This window comes from Plecotus auritus (assembly GCF_963455305.1).
Source record: "Plecotus auritus genome assembly, chromosome: 9".
Classification (NCBI taxonomy): domain Eukaryota; kingdom Metazoa; phylum Chordata; class Mammalia; order Chiroptera; family Vespertilionidae; genus Plecotus; species Plecotus auritus.
The window spans coordinates 109,586,989-109,609,186 of record NC_137783.1 but is presented as its reverse complement, the minus strand read 5'-3'; the positions used below and the strand labels follow the sequence as shown (position 1 = coordinate 109,609,186).

At 46.7% G+C, this 22,198-nt stretch overlaps 1 protein-coding gene across 3 annotated transcripts in view; it reads right to left on the bottom strand.

The window, feature by feature from the left end:
• Window positions 1–7,857: 7,857 nt before the first annotated feature.
• The window catches only part of XRRA1 (X-ray radiation resistance associated 1), a gene marked incomplete at both ends in the record, with an annotated part of 50,741 nt that continues 36,400 nt past the window's right edge, over window positions 7,858–22,198 (bottom strand). Inside the window, 7 exons of one of the 3 annotated variants that reach the window (XM_080687786.1) lie at window positions 7,858–8,093; window positions 8,516–8,621; window positions 8,831–8,946; window positions 9,679–9,880; window positions 12,313–12,654; window positions 16,818–16,933; window positions 17,674–17,767. In XM_080687786.1, the coding sequence (XP_080543912.1) occupies window positions 7,858–8,093; window positions 8,516–8,621; window positions 8,831–8,946; window positions 9,679–9,880; window positions 12,313–12,654; window positions 16,818–16,933; window positions 17,674–17,767 (1,212 nt within the window). Of the gene's footprint in view, window positions 8,094–8,515; window positions 8,622–8,755; window positions 8,947–9,678; window positions 9,881–12,312; window positions 12,655–16,817; window positions 16,934–17,673; window positions 17,768–22,198 lie in introns of all 3 variants that reach the window. The other 2 variants (XM_080687784.1, XM_080687785.1) reach the window with 2 other exon arrangements.

Here is a 22,198-nt window from a genome sequence, read left to right as displayed (position 1 = left end):
TGGGGAGACCAGGCCAGCAGGGGAGAACAGTTGGGGGGGACCCAGGCCTGCAGAGGAGGGCAGTTGGGGGAGACCAGGACAGCAGGAGAGGGCAGTTGGGGGCGAGCAGGCCTGCAGGGGAGGGCAGTTAGGTGTTTATCAGGCTGGCAGAGGAGTCATTAGGGGGTGATCAGGCTGGCAGACAGAAGCGGTTAGGGGCAATCAGGTAGAGGCAGGCAAGCAGTTGGGAGTCAGCAGTCCTGGATTGTGAGAGGGATGTCCAACTGCCTGTTTAAGCCCAATCCCGGTGGTTCCCCCTCCCCGCTAACTGCCCTCCTTTGCACCTGGTGGGATTGGGCCTAAACAGGTGGTCAGACATCCCTCAAGGGGTCCCATATTGGAGAGGGTGCAGGCTGGGCTGAGGGACATACCCCCCGCCCCTGTGCACGAATTTCGTGCACTGGGCCTCTAGTTTTATATTATAGTTTTCTAGGGTCTGAATAAATAGTCCTTTAAGTTACACACACACACACACACACACACACACACACACACACACTCTATTTGGTAATAAGGGGGACAACCAAATGATTTAGGAGGCTTTTTAACAGTTTTCTTCCTGATTTTTTAAGTTAGATTTAAAAGGCACCTATATCCCCCTGAAAAAAAGTACCTTTTTCCAGGTAGGGAAAATCCCGATAGTGTAAGGTGAATATGGGATCTTGGGAAGTGATATGTTTATTGGAACAGTCATTTTAACTACCAAGGGTTAAAACCCAGCCAGCCCTTCATTTTTCTTTAAAAATTGAGAACTTAGGGACTTAAATCTCTCTGAGCCAGCCTTTTCCTTTAATCTATAGAATGGTCTTTGGGCCTGGTTTTTAAAAGTAAGTATAGCTGCTTATAAATTCTGGGGACTCAAAGAGAAAGCAGGTCTGCTTTGGGAAAGGTGGCAAGGGAGGAGGGCAGTGGGATTCTAGGGAAAGAGGTTGCTGAATAGATTTTCCTCCAAAGAGGATCCAGAAATGTATCCTTATACATCAGTGTTATCCACTGTAACTTTCTTAAGAGGATTGTTCTACAGAAAAAGATACATCAAGATATATAGAAGTTACCAGTTTAGAGGTTGGTTAAACCGGATGAAGGAAAAGTGCCAAGACTGTATGTGCACATTGTACTATGTATTATCAGTATTTTTTTTCTTCCTAAGAAAAATATTTATACACTTTGCTTTGAGTGAGTAAATGCTTCCTTAATGCCTTGTCAGTAAGTGTGGGAGACAACCTCAAACTTGGAGCAGGCTGCCTCTCTACCTTTTCTGGTGTCTTAAATCAAGAACTGGTGGAACAAAGCCAAGGTAAGGCCAGGCTTGCTCACCTTCCTTTTCTCTAATTCAAGAAGGGGTAAAAACAGCAGTGACTCCTCAAAGATCAAGCTGTTACAGCTTAAGTAGCTTTTGGGCCCTGGCTACGGAAGGCAACAGTCAGATTCTCCCGCTCACCCTCCAAGCTGTGCCACCAATGGGAGCAGGAAGGGTCATCCCTTAGCCTCCAGCAGAACACTTCAAGTCCTAAGGGTAACTGCAAGGAAAACAATGGTTAGCATAAATGCCCGTGTGTGTGTGTGTGTGTGTGTGTGTGTGTGTGTGTGTGTGTGTGTGTGTGTGCGCGCGCGCGCGCGCGCGCGCGCGCGCGCGCACGCAATGTTTGCTCTCAGTTCTTTATACATAAACACAGTTGTCCTTAGGCCTTTCCCCCTACCTAAAAATAGAAAATGGGTTGGTTTTACTCACCCTGCTGTGTGCGTTAGAATTGGACAAGGGGTCTAGATCTTTGTGGTCTGCCACTGCTGGCCACCTCTCACATGCATAAAAACTATTTTGACAAAGACAGAGGACTTAGAATAGGTCATACCTTGTCAAGGATGCTCCTGCCAACAAGGAAATGGCACGGAATCAAATGGAATGATGTGTTGTTTATTTAAACAGTACCACAATGCATTCTTCAATGGATGTTTCCCTTCGAGGAGAAGCCCAAGCTGAGAATATAGTAAAGCAAGCTCATGAAAGTAAATGTTCTGTTTCTAGTAAAATAGTCTTATCTCTGGAGAGCAATCTCTGGCAAATCTGGGCTAAGCTTAGATTCTCTGTGATTTTAAAAATATATATTTTTATTGATTTCAGAGAGAAAGGGAAAGGGAGGGAGAGATAGAATCATCAAAGATGAAAATCATTGATTGGCTGCTTCCTGCACATTCCACACTGGGTATTGAGCCACAACCAGGAATCAAACCATGACCTCCTGGTTCATCGGTTGACGCTCAACCACTGAGCCACGCTGGCTGGGTGACTGTGTGATTTTTGATGCTAGCTTTGCTTGGGGAGATGCCCCATGTTGGAATGTCTTGCTTTGACATTCGGAATCATGGGGGAAATTAGGTAAGATGGACTTTCTGTAGTGTACAACTATGTCTTCTGAGTTCTAAGGTACTTCCAATTTACAACTATTATTCTGATATTCAACCATTTTTCTAATGAATGCACCAAAAAAGAACCCGAGTAAAGAACAAATGTATAGGATGACATTTTCCTTGCTTTACTCAGAACATCTGATATGTTTTTGTTTTTGTTTTAATATTTTAGTGGCTTGACTTTATTCTTGAGTAGGTAGTAATCACATATTTTAAAATACTTCATATAGTTTAAAATCAAAATACTATACATATTTTTAAATGATATATTATCCTAAGATACTATAGAATTATAAAAAATCATTTTTGAGACATTTTAAGTTAATTTGCAGTTAATTCCACAATACATTTGTATAATAATACTATCCTAATTATTTATATCTCTTTTTTTGGTAAAGCCAAGATTTATTTTTGTATGTTAACCATTCCTAGCAAAAATTTTAGAAGATTTTGTAGGTATTTCACATAAAATTTAAATGAAAGTAATACAGAATACACATTATTAACCTTGTTTTTATCTGTTTAAAGATTATACTTTTATTTATTTTTATTTTTTTGCTGGCAGATAATTTTTAATCATGAAAATAATAATACTTATGAAAGAAGTGTAGGCAAAAATGAAAATGAACGGGGCTAGGGGAAAAGAGCAGTCATAATCCCATTCCCCAAAAGTAATCATTTCCGTGCACTTCTCAGTAAATTTTCTATGGTTAGGCTTAAAAAAACAAACCCAACTGGAACGATACTATATGTATAATTACAATATACATGCTCTACATGTAATTATGCATAATTGCAGTAATAATATACATACAATGATTTAAAATTATTCTTTCAATTAATGCTTTTTGATAGTGTGCATTTACATTCTTTTTTATATATTTTTTTATTTTTATTTTTTATTTTTTAATTGTTTGAAGTATTACAAATAGTAGTACATATGTCTCCTTTTTTTTTCCCCATTGACCTCCCCCCGGCCTCCCCTTCCCCCCAGCTGATATGTTTTTTTAATCCTCATCGGAGTACTTGTTCATTGATTTTAGAGAGAGAGGAAGGGAGGGGAGGAGAGAAACATATATGTGAGAAAGAAAACCTGATCCGCTGCCTCCCATATGTGCCCTGAGCAGGGATCCAACCTGCAACCCAGGTTTTGTGCCCTGACCAGGAATCAAACCTGCAGCCTTTTGGTGTATAGGACAACACTCCAACCAACTGAGCCATCTGGCCAGGGCCAGAACATCTGATACTTTAAAATACCCTCTTTTGAAATCACTGCTCAGGAACTCATCAAAATCGGCTTGGTGTCAGTTTCTCATCCAACAAGAACAAATATATCCCTATTTCATCTAAACTTGTAAAACCAATTTGAAGAACTGATATACGAGTCAATGCCATACATGGTAAACCAGCACTTGAAGGACCTTTGAAATCATCTGGCCCAACCTCTTCCAAAGAGGTTCGTTAAAATGATTTTCAAGAAACAATGCAGTTGGTCAGTATCTCTGATTGTCTCTTGGCTCCTAAAGTTCTACATACCACACTCATTAATTACCTTATAGCCTGGTGCTGTGACAGGGGTGGCCCTCATTTACAGATGGAACTGGCCCTGACAGCCTGGAAGCTGGATCCTCTGACTCCAAAGCCACTGATTGCTTTTTCTGGGCTGGCTTTCCTCCTGGACAGTGCCTCACAGGGCTAGAGAGATGAGTCTTCCTTCTGCACCCACTGCAGGGGTGGGAGGCATCCTGAAGTAGCAAGTATGGTGAGACACAAACTGCATCTAAATCGGTTTTCTCTCCCTCCTGTGGCCACAGTTGACCCTCCAGGGTACTCACTGGCACTTTGGATTAGTGATTTGGAAAACAGATGGGCCTAATTTTGAAGAATTGGTGGGAGAAACAATTTCTTCTGTTTTGGTCTTGTTTTGCTCTTATTAGAAGATTGGAGAAGGCTCAGAAGAGTGTGTCAGCCATTTTCCCATCTGCTTATGGAGAAGGGCGGGGGGGGGGGGGCTGTGGGTGAGAGCCAGCCCAGGGGGTGAAGAATCTAATGATAGATCAGATGTGCTGGGGAGAGTGACTATCCTGACAACAGGGAGGGTGGCTACCACCCCAAAGGCCTTCTGGATTAGTCATGAATGCTGGTTCACTTGACAAATCTAGTCTGAGGCTTTATTCACTGAGATAGGACTAGGCCACGTCTCTTCAAAAGCACAAAACTCAGGAAACGAAGCAAATGACAATTTCTCAGTGAAGAACCCTTCCTCAAAGAGTGTTTTTAACACCAGAAGGACCCAGAGAGGTTGAAAACTCCATTGCTGTTATGGGTAAGGTTAAATGAGCTGCCCTATGAGATATATCAAATGAGGTTAAAAATTGAACCCTGGTAATGTGACTTAAGTCTGGATTACTCCTGAGATAGAAAAGAGTTGGACACAAGTGGTAAATGATCGTATAGCTTCCAGAGATGCAGCAGTTCACTGTATGGGAAGGGGTTAGTAGTCTGATACGCTGCCTTAAAATAGCAGGCAGGTTGGAGTGCTGTGTTTTCTTGATCATGGTGGTTTTGAGGGAAGTCCAAGGCAGTGCCTGTGGGAACAAGTCCAGCACTGGCTTCGAGTGTCTTAGCCATAGCTGTGTATAATCCCATTAAGATAGCTAGCCTGAGCTTTTTTCCATTTCATCCACAAATTAAATCTCATTGAGTATTTCCTGGATGCAGACCCTGGGCCTAGCACCAGAGGTATCATTTGGCATCATGCAGTGTGGTGCCCAGTGAGGTCATACTAAGTAAAAAAAAAAAAAAAAAAAAGGGAAAGCCCATTTCAGCTTGGAAGGAGAGTTCAAGGACTTAGCTGAGGCTGAAAGGATAAATAAGAAACATTAGCTCCCATGTGTCCTTACCTAGGTCTCTTCCTAGATGAGTAGTAGTCACTGCATAGCCTCCTAGTGGTTTCCTTCCTGGGAGTTCTACATTGGCACGCTTTGGTTACATAGGAGGGAAAGGGGCCAGCTGTCTACACTCATTCTGTAAATAGCCTCCATGATGGCAAAGCTAATAATCAGGAATGATTCTGGCAGCAGGGAACTCCTGGCTGAGACTAAGATGAAGAAATGTAAAAAATCCTCCATTAGATATCAAAGGTCAACTTCAAGTACAAAAAAAGGAAAGCAGTTCTGATATTAGTAGTCTGCTGATAAAGACTTAATACAAGCCAAAGCAGGCCTGGCTGGTGTGGCTCAGTGGTTGAGCGTTGACCTATGAACCAGGAGGTCACCGTTTGATTCCTGGTCAGGGAACAAGCCCAGGTTGTGGGCTTGATCCTCAATTGGGAGGCCTGGAGGAGACAGCAGATCAATGATTCTCATCATTAATGTTTCTCTCTCCCTCTCCCTTCCTCTCTGAAATAAAAAAAATATATATATTCTAAATAATTAATTTAAAAAACCAAAGCAGCAATGCCATTGGTTTTAAGAGTGAGCAAAAGCCCTAGCTTTTGGTTCAGCTCAGTGGATAGAGTGTTGGCCTGCAGACTGAATGGTCCCAGGTTCGATTCCGGCCAAGGGCACATGCCCGAGTTGCAGGGCTCAATCCCCAGTAGGGGGCGTGCAAGAGGCAGCCAATCAATGATTCTCATCATTGACATTTCTATCTATCTCCCTTCCTCTCTGAAATCAATAAAAATATATTTTTTTAAAAAGAATGAGCAAAAGGCAAATTCTGTATAAAAATATCTGATCCAGAGAAGGAATATACTCTTAGCCAAAAATAGCAGAGCTATGACAACTGCGGGGCTCAGACAGACAGCTTACCTAATGGCTAGAACTGTCCTATAGCTTTCCCAACAAAGGACGGGATGAGCTCCCTGTCACTAGATGTGCAGGCAGGAGATGAATGATCTGTTGTGGTGTTTACAAAAGGCTTCCTGCCTTGAGGTTGGGCTGTTCCCAGGAGCTGTTCAGACTTGAGACCCTATGGTTTGATAGTGTTTCTGGCTGAAGGGAGCAGTCCAGTTCTCCAGAATTGGAACTTAGCCAGGTTTGGTGTGAATGATGGAGTGATTCTCCCTCATGACATTAGGGGAAGGGTGGTTTTGGGCCCCAGGAGGTCTAAGGTGATGAGTCAGCACATGTTCCTGCACAGGAGTGCTGCTATGGGTAACACCTGCATTACCTGTATCTGCCCAGGTGCCTGTGTGAATGAGATATGACTGACTTTGAACTTGACATGAATGAGAATATATCTGGCATGTGAGACTGGTTGAGTATGATAGGATGCAAATATTCTGTGTCCTAATAGAATCTCACACTTGAAATGCAGCATATACTCTGTGCTTGTCTTGTCAGCTGTGGCTACAAAACTATATTTCTATAATCATTGTAATTACAACTTAGGTTGTGGAAGTCTGTATCTCACTGAGGATCCTTAATTCTTGTGCCACTGCTTCCTGGACCCTGGGAACTGCAGCCTGCTCTTCAAGTCTGAATTATAGGCACTTCCAGGGGAATAGCCTTAGGAGCAACGGTTGCCAGGTGACACCCAGCATCTACCTCAAATGCACAATCTCTGGAATTCATCCCCATGGCCTTCTCCAGATCCTCCTCTGTAGCAGGTGCTGACTACTGGGCTCTCACAAGAATAGGACAATCCCACCGGCGGCCTTGGCCAGAACTAGTTTACTTACATGAGCCCTGGTTGACCTTGCACAGCCCCAGGGTCCATTTTAGAGCCGCAGCCCATCATGCTTACATATGGGGCTTCAGTTTGTGTCCTAGATTAGAGTACCTTGGGAAACTCCATGTAAGCCCTCTCCTAAGCTTGTCCCAATTTTATGGCCTGGCTTGTCCTTATCCGATAAGGGAATTCTCAATCCTCCTTCCTCCCTCCCCAACATTTACCCTCACAATAGAAAAAGCTGCCCAACAGAAAAAGTACCATTTCTGGAGCTTGATGGCCTCAATTTTGTCCCCACCACCATACCCCCAAACACACTTTATTGGCTGTGGGTGAGTTAACTTCTCGGAGCATTAGGTTCTGTGCTACTTCTCTATTCTATCAACTCCATTTTCTATCCTAGCGGTCCACGAAGCTCTGTTGGACACATGTGACAGGATCTTTCCCCAGTGTACAGCCTGGTACAGGCTCCAAGAAAGAACGTGGCCTACCTTGCTCTGCGCACCCAGTCTTTATTGCTGCTGGGCCAGGCGCTGGATCCTGCCGGGCCTGGGAAGGGGAGCTCCGCCCTCTGTAGCCAGCCAGCCAGCAAGGCTGGGCTTAGCTCTGAGGCCTGTGCCCAGCCGAGCCAGCCCAAGGTTCCAGCTCCATCAAGGGAACGGAGCCCTCAGGGAGGGCGAGAGGCGCAGGGCGAGGGGCACAGGCCGGGTGGAGCACATGGCCCTGTATGCAGCTCTAGCTTTTTGAGTCACTGGCTGTGGGCTCCGGGTAGAACTCATCCACGAACTGGAGGAAGCGGCTTAACTTAGGGCCGCTCAGGGCCGGGTGGGCCAGGGCCGGTGCCCTGAACACCGACCTCAGCGAGGAGCGCACCATCTCCCGGTAGCGCGCCTGAAACTCCTTCAGCAGCCGCTTGGCCTCCAGGTACTGCTTCTGGTTCACCAGCCCTGTCCGCTGGCGCAGGACAGCTCCTGCAGGAAGGAAGCCAGGAGGGGCAGCAGGCTCGCTCTGGGTCTCACCCATTCCAAGGCGGGGGTTGGGTGTAGGGTGGAATTGGGCTGGATCCAGAGTTCCCAGAAAGTGGGAGGGGGAAAGAGAAGGGTGTTCAGGGGACTAACTGAAAATAGCCTCTCCAGCTTGGGGCATTAGGAAGCCAGCAGTGTCCCCTCCTGATTCTATCTTGGGCCTTAATTCTAGTCTATCATACTGTGTGACGTTAGGCAACTCCCTGCCTCACTCGGGCTTGTTTTTCCATCTGCACAAGGGAAGGACTGGGGCACATGTTCCTAAGGGCTCTTCCTGCCTGACACAAGCCCTTTGCCTTATACCAGCAGATGAGTAAACCGCTATATCTCGGGTTATAGCAGCTGAGGACTGGGGGCCAGGGTCATACCTAGCGGAGCTTCTGTAATGTTCCGGGACTCCCGCATGCGAATGAGGATGTCATCCAGCATCTGGGCTCGAGTCTTCCGTGGAGGTGGAACGGGGATCCTCTGGGTGTGACAAAAGGTGAGAGAGGAGAGTGTTATCCCAGTCCTATGCTCAGACTTTCCTGGCCTCACCTCCTCACAATATCACAGCCATAGGCAGGGAAGCAATTGGGGGCTCTGGGGAAGCACGGCTCTTAGAAGACCTGGAGGTGACAGCCACCTCTGTCCCCGTGGGGGCCTGAGCAGGTATTTGTGTACTCAGTGCAGTGCAGGTTTACCCGTTTCTCCTTGGGAACGTAGTGTTTCTGAGGAGTGCCCAGCTTGGGCCTGGAGGAGGCGTACAGGAGTGGGTGCTTCAGCATGTGCTGCAGGGCCTGTGCATTCTTCTGGATTCCTAGGGCAGGAAGGCAAGGTGGAGTCCAGGCACTTCCCCCTCCTCCCACATGCCTCCCCCAATTTTTTCATTCCCCATAGAACAGCAGCCCTGGGTAAAAGGATGTGAAGCCCCACATCTATCCCTGGTCTGTTTCTGTGTCAGAAGTCTATCAATCATTCAGTGAAAGCCAGTCCCCTATAAGCAAAGATCCCAATGGGCATTGGGGTGGGGAAAGGGGCTGGCCCCAGTGTAACCACATTAACCTCAGAGGGCTTACACTGCAGGGACTGACACCCAGAGAGCACAGCTGAGTGCCACTTCCTTTGAATGTGCCAAGACTATTAATACATCGGTCTGAAATAAGGGGCTCAGAGAGGGCACTGCCTCCCTTACCTCAAACCAAATAGGGAGGGTTTTGGATGTTCAATTTGGGGTTTAACTGGGAATCTGGCCAGTCTGAGTGTTTGTTCATCAAACCCTTCCTGGAGAGACTTTTCCAACCAGAGCTGGGCCCAGACTGGCTGGAAGCTCTGAACAGCTGTGGCTCCCCAAAGCCTAGTAAGGCCCAGGCCAGGGGTCCTGACATGTGGGGCTCCAAACCAGGATACCCGCAGGGGCCCCTTGACAGACGTAAGATAGAAGACAGCACCCTGGTCTGGAAAAGAGTCTTGACACCAGCCTTGGCTTTGCCCTGACTTGACCTGGGCTATGGAGAGGGCTCCCTGCCTCGGAGGCATTCTCCTCACATACCCTTTGGCTCAATGAAGTCCGGGTCAGGCTTGGCTGTCAGCAGCTCCTCATAGCCATGGTACTTGCTGGAGAGTGTGGCAGATGGAAGCTTCTTCCGAGTCTTTTTCACCTCTCTGGGAGCTGAGGATGGTGGTGATGGTCTTTGGTCTTTATCCACCTCTGAATCATCCCTCTGGAGGAGGGAGTAAGGCAGCCCACTCACCTGTGTCCAAAAAGAAAACACATTCATTCATTCCACTAACATTTATCATCTGCGCTGTGTGTGTCCCCATGCGGGGCCCTGTTAAGGACAAGAACCAAGACTTGGGTGAGAGGACACAGACATGAAAATAGACAGTGACCATGTTCCCTGGTAAATGCTGTAACAGAAGGGAGCACAAGGGCTCCAGGTGAGCCCACAGGAAGCCCTAACCCAGCCTGGGGTGACAAGAAGCTTCCTGGAGGAAGTGATGCCTTAGCCTGAACTAAGTGTTAAAGAACTGGAAGAGTCATTCCCTGGCAGGGCTGCAAGAGATGAGCAAGAAGGACTGTTGCAAGCAAGGAACAGCATGATACAATCATAGCAAGGTGCACAGGTAAGACAACAAGGTGCATCAGGAGAAACTTGACATGGGTATAGTGGAGTGCACCATGAAGAGGTAGGCAGCTGGGGCAATAACCAGGAAGCACTGTAAATGCCAAGCCAAGGGTGTTTTGTCTTTGTGTTTTTTATCCTCACTGTGATGCATGGCAATGCGGTTGAAAGGGGGTGAATGAAACTGAATTCACATTTTAGCCTACCCCAACTGGTTTTATAAGAAACAACTTTATGAAACCTGTATTTCATCTAGGGATGTAGTTATACTCATTTATTAAACTTATGACTTACAGAAAATCTGAATAGACCTATAATAAGCAAAGAGATTGCATTAGTAATTTGAAAACTTCCCACAAAGAAAAACTAAGGACTAAATGGCTTCACTAGTGAATTCTACCAAATATTTAAAGAAGAATGGAGAAGGTAATAGAAAACAACCCTTGCTCCTCACAGGCGGCCTCCACAGAGATGATTTCCCTCCCAATTAAAAAAAAACACAGCCCTAGCTGGTTTGGCTCAGTGGATAGAGCATCGGCCTGCGGACTCAAGGGTCCCAGGTTCGATTCCCGTCAAGGGCACGTACTTTGGTTGCGGGCACATCCCCAGTATGGGGAGTGCAGGAGGCAGCTGATCGATGTTTCTCTCTCATCGATGTTTCTAACTCTCTATCCCTCTCCCTTCCTCTCTGTAAAAAAATCAATAAAATATATATTTTAAAAAAAAACACACACAAAAAACAAAATGGCACACCTACACTTCTCTAGTTGTAGGACTTCCATTCAGCCAGCTTTCAGGCGGTTCTGAATGATGGTTGTTCTGTGTTTTAGTTGTAATTTTGATGTGGTTGTGGGAGCACAGGCATTTACCTACGCTGCCATCTTAGTTCCCTCTGTCTATTTTTTAATGCTTATTTGCTTATACTCTACTCCAAAACTGTTATTATAGTTCATAAAGATACTTTTATACTAGCTCAACCAATGTGGCTCAGTGGTTGAGCATTGACCCAGGAACCAAGAGTCATGGTTTAATTCTCCATCAGGGCACATGCCTGGGTTGCGGGCTCAATCCCCAGTAGGGAGCATGCAGGAGGCAGCAGATTGATGATGTTTCTCTCTTATTGATGTGTCTGTCTCTCTATCCTTCTCCCTTCCTCTCTCTCTGAAAATCAATAAAAAATTTTTTTAAAAGATACTTTTATACTATATGAATATATATGCTGCTATAAGTCCTCTGTGGAGTAAGAAATGGATGGATAGAGAATTAGACATAACCGTGTGGACAGATGTGCATCTTGGAAAGATCTGGCAGATTGGAGGGGCAAGTCTGGAAGTGGGGAGGGCAATGGTACAATAATAAAGTTTAAGGGGGCCCTGCCAACTCTTCCAACCATATATGTCCCTTTTCCTACATGGAACCCTTCTGTTGCACTGACACTGAACCATTCATGGTTCCTGTACATACCATTAATTTCCTTCCTCTGTATCCTGCTTCATGCTGCCCTTGCTGCCTACGTCCTCACTATGTTAACTCCTACTCAGCTTGCAAAGCTCATCTCATTTGAACCTCTTCCAGGAAGCCTGACCTCCTGATCTGGGACAGAGGCATCCCCTCTTCCTCTAGGCCTCCAGCTCCTGGGTTTCTCACTCTCAACACTGACCATGTACACTGTTCCTGTCCATCTTCCCCATTAGACTAAGGACATCTCAAGGGCAACACCATGTCTCATCCATTTGTATTCCCAGGATTCAGAGGCATCAGAAGTGAGGTGACCTTAAGCAGATGGGCAGAGGCAGCAGCAACCCTTCCTAAAAACTGTTCAGAACCGTATCCTAACCCCAGGTGCTGTCTCTACCACAGTACCATGACTTGTCCCCACAGGTGTCCCTACCAGTACCCACGGATTAGTCACTGGCAGGCCCTGCTAGGTATTGCCTTCTGGTTTCCAGACCCTCCATGTGCTTGCTTCTGGCTGCCAAAAGCAGTCCAGCCATCTAAGGGCTGCACAGGAACCTGTGGGAACTGGGAACGAGTGGGCAGGGGCAGGTGGATCCAGGCACCTGCGTCAAGAAGATGGACTCTGTGCTCTTGGTGTCCTCATCTGATGGGTGCTCTGGGCTGAGGTGGCCAGCAGTGTCACTCGGGCGAGACGTGGTCTCTTCAGTATGCACGGTGGAGTCAGAGCAGATGGGAGGAAGTGGCACGAAGGGCCGGCGGTGCAGGGAAAGGCCCTCTAGGCCCTCAATGGCCATTGTTGGCTTCACAGGAGAGTCTTTGGCAATCGGCAGCACTTCAAGCAGCTGTGACTCCAACGTCTCCTCCGAGGGAGACTCCATTGTGGTATCAGGTGGCTGATGGAGCACCAGAGGCTGCTTTGGCACCTTTGGAACTTGGGTTTGTACCTGTCATGGGAGAAGGGATAGAGTGGTTTGCTTCCTAATTGGAATCTCTCCCATGGACCCTCACCAGCCTAAGACCACTTGGTACAGTGATCGGAGCACTGGGTGAGGGCTCATAGGGGGAGGGAGGGAGCAAAATCACATTTACTGGGCACCTATGATGTGCCCTATGTGTGACATACCTCAAAACTACCCAATGAATAATTATCCACATTTTATAGACGAGGAAATGGGCTCGGAGAGGAAAAATGACTTGTCCAGCATCACAGAGTTATTCAGTGGCAGAGCTTGTTCTGGGCTCCAGGCCTCATTATAAACCCCTGACCATACTACTATGGCCTTCAGGAGCCTTAGCCTCTGTCTAAGGTTTAACATAGTTCCCTTGACTTTGCTCAGGGACTCTTAGGAGGGCAAGGGGGAGATGGTCCTGCTTTTCTGGAAGTCAGCAGCACCAGGCCTGTTCAGGATGCTGCTCCTGCACCTTATATAAAGATCCATAAGGTAGCCCAGCCAGCTTGGCTCAGTGGTTGACCTATGAAGCAGGAGGTCATGGTTCAATTCCCAGTCAGGGCACATGCCAATCAATGATTCCCTCTCATCACTGATGTTTCTATCTCTCCCTCTCCCTTGATTTCTCTGAAATCAATACAAAATATATCCTATCTAATAAAAGAGTAATATGGTAATTGACCATCACTCCGTGACACCCACAGCCAATCAGGAGGGAATATGCAAATTAGCAGGACAAAGATGGCGGCGGCCACGGAGCCAGCCAGAGTGGGCGGGAGGCGTGGGTCACCCCCGACGACAGAGGAAGCTTGGCTTCCTCCTTCGCCAGGGGCGGCCCAAGCTTCCCGTCCTCCCTGGCCAGCCACTGAAGGAGGGGCCTGTGGGTGGCGGCCATGGAGCCGGTCTGAGCATGTGGGAGGCTTGGGTCACCTGGGCCGGCTGCCGAGGGAGGGGCCTGAAAATGGCCCTCAGCCCCTCACCCAGGCTGGCCACGTCCCCCATCGGGATGAAGGTCCCCACTGGGGGGCGTGACCAGCCTGGAAACAGCCATCAGCCCCTCACCCAGGCTGGCCAGGCACCCCAGCAGGGACCCCCACCCTGAAGGGGGTGTGGCCAGTCTGCAAACAGCCCTCAGCCCCTCACCCAGGCTGACCACATCCCCCCCAGCAGGGACCCTCACCCCATGGGGGCATGGCTGGCCTGCAAACTGCCCCAGCCCCTTGCCCAGGCTGGCACTGTCCCCAGTGGGGACCTCCTCCCCAATGGGGGCGTGGCCTGCCTGCAAACCACCACAGGCCCCTTGCCCAGGCCACCCTGCCCACCAAGGGAACCCCCACCCTGATCTGGGACTCTCTTCAGGGCAAACCAGCCGGCCCCCACCCATGCACCAGGCCTCTATCTGTACTAATAAAAGGGTAATATGCGAATTAGACTGGGAGACCTTCCAGGAGACCTTCTGGATGTTCTTCTGGACAAAGCCATGGTGGCAGGGCCAAGGTAGAGGCAGTTAGGGGCCAAGAGGGGAGGGCAGTTGGGGGTTATCAGGCCAACAGGGGAGGCAGTTGGGGGTGAGCAGGCTGGCAAGGGGGGCATTTGGGGGTAGTCAGGCTGGCGGGGGGCAGTTGGGGGTGAGCAGGCTGATGGGAGGGCAGTTGGGGGTGAGCATGCTGGCAGGCAGAGTGGTTAGGGGCAATCAGGGATGTCTGACTGCTGGTTTGATCAGGCCTAAACCAGCAGTCGGACATCTCCCGAGGGGTCCCATATTGGAGAGGGTGCAGGCTGGGCTGAGGGACACCTCTCCCACGTGCACGAATTTCGTGCACTGGGCCACTAGTTTATAAATAAAAAAGATCCATAAGGCAAATCTCTCTAGGGTTCAGGACCAAGGAAATAACTTCTTTTCTGTTAAACTTCTCAGCTTCCTTAATTAGCAAAAGTCCGTCATCCTTCCACCCTCCTCCTTCACCTCAGCTGCCAGGAGGGAGCCATGTGCTCAGTTTCCCTCAGCTGGGCTTAGTTCTTCCTCAACTCCCAAGTTATACGAGGGCTTGATTATATTCTTAGTCGAAGGCATTTGGTCCACTTAGATCTATACTTTGACAGACAATGTAGGGGAATGGAAAGATCCTAAGCACTGTTTTTAGAAAAATATGGGCTGGAATGCAGTCCTATCCTTTGAGCTTCCATCTCCTCCTTGTGAAATGGGAGAACAGTTCCTGCCCTGCCTATACTGCAGAGTTCTCCCAAATGAGATGATGTATGCAAGCATACTAACTAACAAACTAAAAAGTGTGAAGACAGTGTTTTAAAAACAATATTTCCTTTTTTAAAATATATAAAACTTTAGTGTTTAGACTTGAAGCCTAAGGATCCAGGGTCTTTTTTCAGAACCCCTGCTACAGCGCCCACCACACCCAGTGTTGTCATTTGCTGCTGGCAGGAAACGGGCTGCAGGTATTCCTGTCTCTCTCAGGTCTGTGCTGGAGTGCCGGGGTGGGGTTGGGGGGAGAGACACTCTTTGTCTAGGACACTTTCCCAGCTCCTTCTCAAGGAAAGACCAGATAATGTAATTGGTCAGAGGTTGACAGTCACTGGACCCTATGTCCCTGGCGAGCTGGATTGACCAAGGGCAGGCTGTTTTGTCTTCCATTTGTGTCTCACATGCCAAGAGCTCATACAGCATCTTGATTACATGTTGGGTGGGTCTGGGCCTGCTCATTTCCCCCAGTTCTGTCCATGTCTAGCCCTGAGGGAGCGCCAGCAGTCTTTGTCCATGTAACAGTAAAAGGCCCAGAGTCTGCTGTGTACATCAGACCATCTCTGTGAGCACATTGGGACATATAGGCATCTCCAATCCAGCTAAAGGCCTAGCCACATTCTTCAGGCTTGTCTGCATTGGAGGTTAGATGGTATTTGCCTAGTTTTACAAAGCACTGATTTGCTTCTCATCTGGACACTGGATCTGTGTTTATTCTCTAACAGTTGGAACCTTAGAGGTTCCTCTGGACCTGAACACTAACTTAACAAGTATGTTATTTCACCTCTCTGAGCCTGCTTCCCTGTCTGCTGGGAGGATTATGGGACAGCACATGTGAAGGTGCTCAGCAGAATACTGGGCATGGGTGCTCTGTACATGGGAGAGAGGATTATGTAGTTAGCATTCGATTCACTCTTATTCTGCCTGTCCCCAGCTGCTGATGGGGAAGGAGGTAGTAAGATCCTTAGAGGAGGCAATAGACAAGGGGAAGATGATGGAAACCCCTTGAATTTCTTTTCCTAGTTTTAAATGCTACTTCGGTCCGGTGAGGGCTCCAGACAAGAAAGAGCTTGGCTGAAGAGAGGCAGGCTGTAGAGCGGTGGCAATGATAAAACTGTACTTAACTTTTGGTACCAGCAACCCCTAGTCCAGCTTTCAGCTATAGGAAGACGTAAGTTCAAGGACGGAGGAGCATTTCACAGAAATTTCTGAAATCCATCAGATGAAAGAGGGATTTAATTTACTTTATGGCATCCCAGAAGGCAAGTCTAAGACCACTGGTGGGGAAAGTACAGAGGGAGCCGACTGCTCTCAGCATAAGGAAATGCTTCTTAGCATTCAGGCAGGAGGTGTGTGTTCTAGGCCTGGCACAGCCTTCATGATTGCCATAGGTGACTATAACTTGCATTGGTATGGGTTTGGGAGTTTATCGTGTATTTTCCTATCTGTTGTTTCATCCAGTCCCTTCAGCAGCTCTGAGAGGTTTTAGAGTTGAGAAGCTGAAGCTCAGAGAGTGAAGCTTTGAGAGTGAAACTCTTGCCCAAGTTCAGACAGCTATGGGAAGTGATGGGGCCAGGCTCATACCTGGGTCTTCTGATTCTCCCCACATCTTCACAGCTCCTTCTCTGAGCCTCAGTTTCTCTGTAAAATTAGGGGGGCAGATTCAATGACCTGCAAGGCTCCTCCTGACTCTGCCTTTGGGTCTCTCTGACTCTCATTCCTCTCGGGTTTATCTGTATTAATAGAGCAAGGAAAGGAGAAGACACTGCTGCTACTACAAACCTGCTGGAGGGATTCCAGGCATTGTGGGAGAGTGCAGCTCTATTGCCAGGTTAGTCCACCTACATGGACATAGGCTCCACTCCCTCTGGGGTAGGGAGTCCCACCTTGGAAGCCTTACCTTCCTTGAGGCCTTCCGAGGCATAAAAATATGATGTTTAACCTTTGATATCTTCCTTCGAATTAAGTGGATTCCCAGCCGCTCCTGGAGAAAGCTTTTCAGCAGAGGAGGGACCCCTGGGCCATGATGGGAAAAATAAGACTACAGTTAGATAACCTTTACTGGGGCTTACTATGTGCCAGGTGGCTGTTCAGATGGCTGTACATATATTAACTTATTTAATTCTCATACCAGCCCTAGGAGGCAGGTACCCATATTATTTCCATTCCATAGGTGAGAAAACTGAGGCACAGAGAGGTTAAGGAATTTGCCTAAGGCAACAAAGATAGTGTGGAGCAAGGATTAGAACTCCCTTGTTGTCACTCCAGGGCCCAGGATTCTAAAATGCCTTCAGCTGCCTCAACGTGGACAGTGCATTCCACTGCTGACACAGCATCCACTGCATTCAGTGTGCTCTGGGAGGGGACAGCCCAGCACCTGCACCCTCCCAACAGGTAGATGAAGTCACAACAGACCTGTTCCACAAAGCAGGGTGTTGCTTAAATAGCTCATGCCAGATCTAGATAATTCTGTATTCCATTCCCAGCTATGCCTCTTTCATGATGTGTGATCTTGGGTAGGTCATGAACCTCTCTGATTCTCAGTTTTCTCCACTGTGCACAGGGACAGTAATGTCTGCCTAACAGGGTTACTGTCAGGATGACAGGTATTCAGCAGTGTCTGATGTTTTCTCCATCCCCCTGTCCACCCATGATGGAGAGCAGAGCCCGGGGCTTGGCATCAATGAGGTGGGAATGAGGGTGTCCACTATGCTTCCTGGGCACTGGGTTGGAGCGAAGCTTTGCATGCACCATACCTCGTCTGCGGGCCACTAGAGGGTTGTTATGAAAGATGAGCTCACAGAGAGATGGGAAGAGAGCTACTGGCAGGATGGCATCTTCCTTTGCAATCTGTGAGGCATGCAGGAGAGAGCATCAGGTCAACATCGTTCCTCACCTCTGCCAAGTGCCCCCGGGTCCACACTGCAGGGTTACATGCTTGCTAGGATTGGGGTGTGGATGGGGTGATGCTGCTGTGGATGGAACTCATGCTGAGAAGCCTCTGATCCCTGTAATTTCACCTGCTCACACCCAGAACACCTTGCCTCTTCTGTCCAAAATTCCATCATCACTGTTTTATGTTTGAAAGCTAAGAATTTTTCTCCCTTCTCCACACTGGTTTTATAGCCTAGACCAAGTATTGAGGATGTTGGTGACAAAATAATAACAAACACATATAGCACTTGTCTTGCAAGGAATCTGGAAGGTAGGCAGAGCATTGACTTTGACGTCAGTATACAATTTGTCTGACACTTCATCTTCCTCAAAGCAACCTCTACACACCCTCTCAATAGCAATTCTGATGGCCTTTTTCACTGAGGCCTGTTCTGGGTACTAATTTGTGGAGGGATAGGGGACAGGAGGTCAGGGAACCACCCATCTAAGGGATAAGCAGAGCCCATGGTAAGGGGGACCTCCTGACTGTTTGGGGCCCAGAAGCCGCTCCATCGCTGTGAGGCCAGCCTCTCAAGGGCAAAAAATACACAATTCTTGTTGAGCAGAGTGTCTGGAACATCTGGGATAACCTTAGGGAGGCATCTATTAGCAATAGAACAGTATCAGAGGCATCAGTATCACAGGGCCCAGGAGTGGGGTCATGACCTTTCAGATGCCTGGATGCACTGAAAGCTGTTAGGTCAGATTTGGGACCCACAGAAGGTGCTAAGGTCTGAGGGCTGGAAGGAGGAGGGCACTTCAGTTTGGCTTCCTCTGGAGCTTCATTGGGTAGCACTACATACCCAATGGACAACTAACCAGTCATTGTCTTTCATTTTTGTTCACTCAGTCAAATATTTACTGAATGCATACATGTGCCAAGCATTGGGCTGGGAATGAGTAAAAGAGAAATAACTCCTGTCATCACGGGGCACTGCCTAGTGGGAAACAAGCATGGAAGAACCAGTAACATAAAAGAGAGTAGATTTATAATTCTGATTAGTGCCATTAAAGAGAAGCATATGAAGTACTAGGGTAATGTGACCTAGTGACTAGTGAGGGAGATAAGGTGATCCTGAGATCTGAAAGGTGGGTAGAAGGTAATTAGTGAATGCAGTGGGGGATAAAGTATGTGGCAGAGAAACCTCTGTGTTAACAAAAACCATTTCCTCTACTTTCTGAGCACACAGCTAGACTGTGCATCTTCTTGCCTCCCAGGCAGCCAGATGTGGTCATATGACTCAGTTTTAGCCAGTGCAATCTCGGTGGAAGTGATAAATGCCATTTCCAGGTATAGACTGTTCAAAACCTCCTGCTTGTCCTCTACATCTCTTAACCACCTATCTACCAATGCCTAGGCTCCAATAAAGTACTCTTATGGCCATATGGGATGCCAGAGCCAGAGGGACCTGGTCTCTGAATGATCACCAGCCAACCAGTGGATTTTGTAAAAGCAATAAAGAAACTTTTATTGTGTTAAGTCATTGAGATTTTAAAGTTTGTTGCAGCAGCTGGTATTAGTTACTCTGATCAATGTAGAAAGAAAGTGTTCCGTGCAAAGAGAACAATGTGCAAAAGGCCTAACAGCAAGGAGGAGAAAAGCCTGTTGGGGATTTAAAGAAAGCAGTGTGACTAAAGCAGAGAAAAAGGGTGCTTCTGCAAAATGAGGCCGATGATGCAAGTATGAGCCAGACTGAAGCTATTTAAAGAATGTGGTCCTTGGGGAACCCATTAAATGAATTTTTAGAAATATGAGGACCTAAATTTGACAAGATTTGGTAATGGAGGAGATATGATAGGGAGGAGCAATGTAAAGGAGAGAGAAGTATAAGGATGACGACCAGGTTTTGGCTTGAGTAACGGGGTGGATGATGGAGCTATTCCCCAAGGTATGGAATAATGAAAGAATATCAGATTTGAAGGGAAAGATCATTAATGCACTTGGATACATGTACTTTGAGACCTCCAAGTAGATATTCATGTAGGTAGTGGATACCCTGGTTTGGAGTACAGAGGAATGGTCCATATGGGAGTTATAAATTTGTGAGTCAGTGGGCCAATGGGTACGTGAAGCCACCCCTAGGAAGAGAGTACAGAGTAAGAGAAGAAAAGGAACTAGGGGTGGGGTTTGATCATCTAGATCATGGATGGCAAACTTTTTCAGTTAAGGGCCAAACAATCAATGTTTTAGGCTTTGCAGGTCATAACTATTCACCTTTGCTGTTGTAGCACAAAAGCAGGCATTGACAATTAATAAACAAGTGTGTGACTCTTCCAACAAAACTGTACTGATGTACTCTAAAATTTGAACCTCATATAATTTTAACATCATGAAGTGTTATCCTTCTTTTGATTTTTCACAACCATTTAAAAATATAAGAATCAGTTTTAGTTGAAACTAATAGAATATTGTATGTCAAACTGTAATTATTTAAAGTAAAAAAAGTTGAAAGTGATTATTTTATTTTTGACACAAAAATTACTAGACTTCTGAGTGAATATTATGAGCATAAGTTTCCATTTCAAGGCAAAATTGGTTTTAAAATTTGTAACTTCAGCATGTTGAATATTAATTTCAACACAGGTAGCTCAGTATTCTTTGATATGATCAAAACATCCTTAATTCATCTAACAAACTTACTGAGTATCTATCATGTATCAGGTGCTATTCTAGATAATGGGTATATAGTTGTAAGTAAAACAAAGTTTTAGATCTAAAAAAACAACAACAATAACAACAACAACACCCCACCCTACATTCTGACAGTAGACAACTAGTAGTAGACAAAAATATATGTATGTTAGGTGTTTACTGCCATAAAGGAAAATATCACTTAAAATCTCAAGTGAGAAAAAAACACCTGAATAACTTACATCATAACTTTTCTTGAGTCCAACAGAGAGCTAAGGTCTCAGGGCGATCAAGTGGCCTGAAATCTGAAGTTAGATGGGCAACTCGAAAGAGAGATGGAACACAGACACTGGCTTACTTGCAGCAGATTACAAGTGCCACACAAGCATTTAAGAAGAAATCAGCTAGAGTCACATGCAGCCAGCACCCGTCCGAGGAGTGGCAGTCGCATGAGCAGCCCACTCCTGTCTGAGAAGCAGCAGCCCCATGAACAACCCGCCCCCATGTGAGGAGCAGCAGCCCTGCAAGCAACCTGCCCCCATGTGAGGAGTGGCAGCCCCCGTGAGCAGCCCATCCCCGTCCAAAGAGCAGCAGTTGCGCAGAGTCCGCCCCCATCCAAGGAGCAGCAGCCTCTGCCAGCCAGAGGAGTCATCACTGCTGAGAGCAGCACCCACCAGAGGAGCCACCGCCAACTGAGGAGCAGCCGCCACCCGAGGAGCAGCCCCTGCATGACTCGACACCTAGATCCTTCAGTGAGAGCAAAAATGGGGAGACAAAGAAGCCCCCAAAGGAAAGAAAAGGAGGAAACGTCAGAAAAGTAGCTAAGTGAAACAGAGGCATGCAATATGTCAGAAAAAGAATTCAGAATAAGAGTCATACAGTTCATAAACTGGATGGATGAAAAAAATCAACAACTTATGTAAGAATCAAGAAGAAATAAAGAGTGATATAAGCTGCAATGAAAAACACTATGGAAAGTTTCAATAGGAGACTAGGAGAAGCGGAGGACCAAATTAGTGAATTGGAAGACAGGGAAGCAAAACACACCCAAACTGAACTGCAAATGGAGAAAAAAATTAAAAGACAGGAGGAGAGCCTAAGGGGGAGCTTTGGGACAACATGAAACAAAGCAACATACGAATAATAGGGGTGCCAGAATGACAGGAAGAGGAACAAGGGTTAGAAAACCTATTGAAGAAATAATGTCAGAAAACTTACCTGATGTGGGGAAGAAAAAAGTCACACAAGCACAGAGAGTGCCAAACAAGATGAACCCGAAAAGACCCACACCAAGACACGTCGTAATTACGATGGCAAACGTTCAGGACAAAGAGAGAATCTTAAAGGCTGTAAGAGAGAGGCAGAAAGTTACATACAAGGGATCTCCCATTAGATTATCAAATGATTTCTCAACAGAAACACATCAAGCCAGAAAGGAATGGAAGAAAATTTACAAAGTGATGCAAAGTAAGGGACTGAATCCAAGAATACTCTATCCAGCAAGGCTATCATTCAAAATTGAAGGGTAAATAAGGAGCTTTACAGACAAAAAAAAAGTCTAAGGGAGTTTATCACTACCAAGCCAGCAATGCAAGAAATGCTAAAGGGATTGCTGTAAAAAGAAGAAATAAAAATGGAAGAAGGAACACAGGCACAAAAAAAATAAAAATGGCTACAAACAAGTACCTATCCTATCTAATAGAGAGGGAATATGC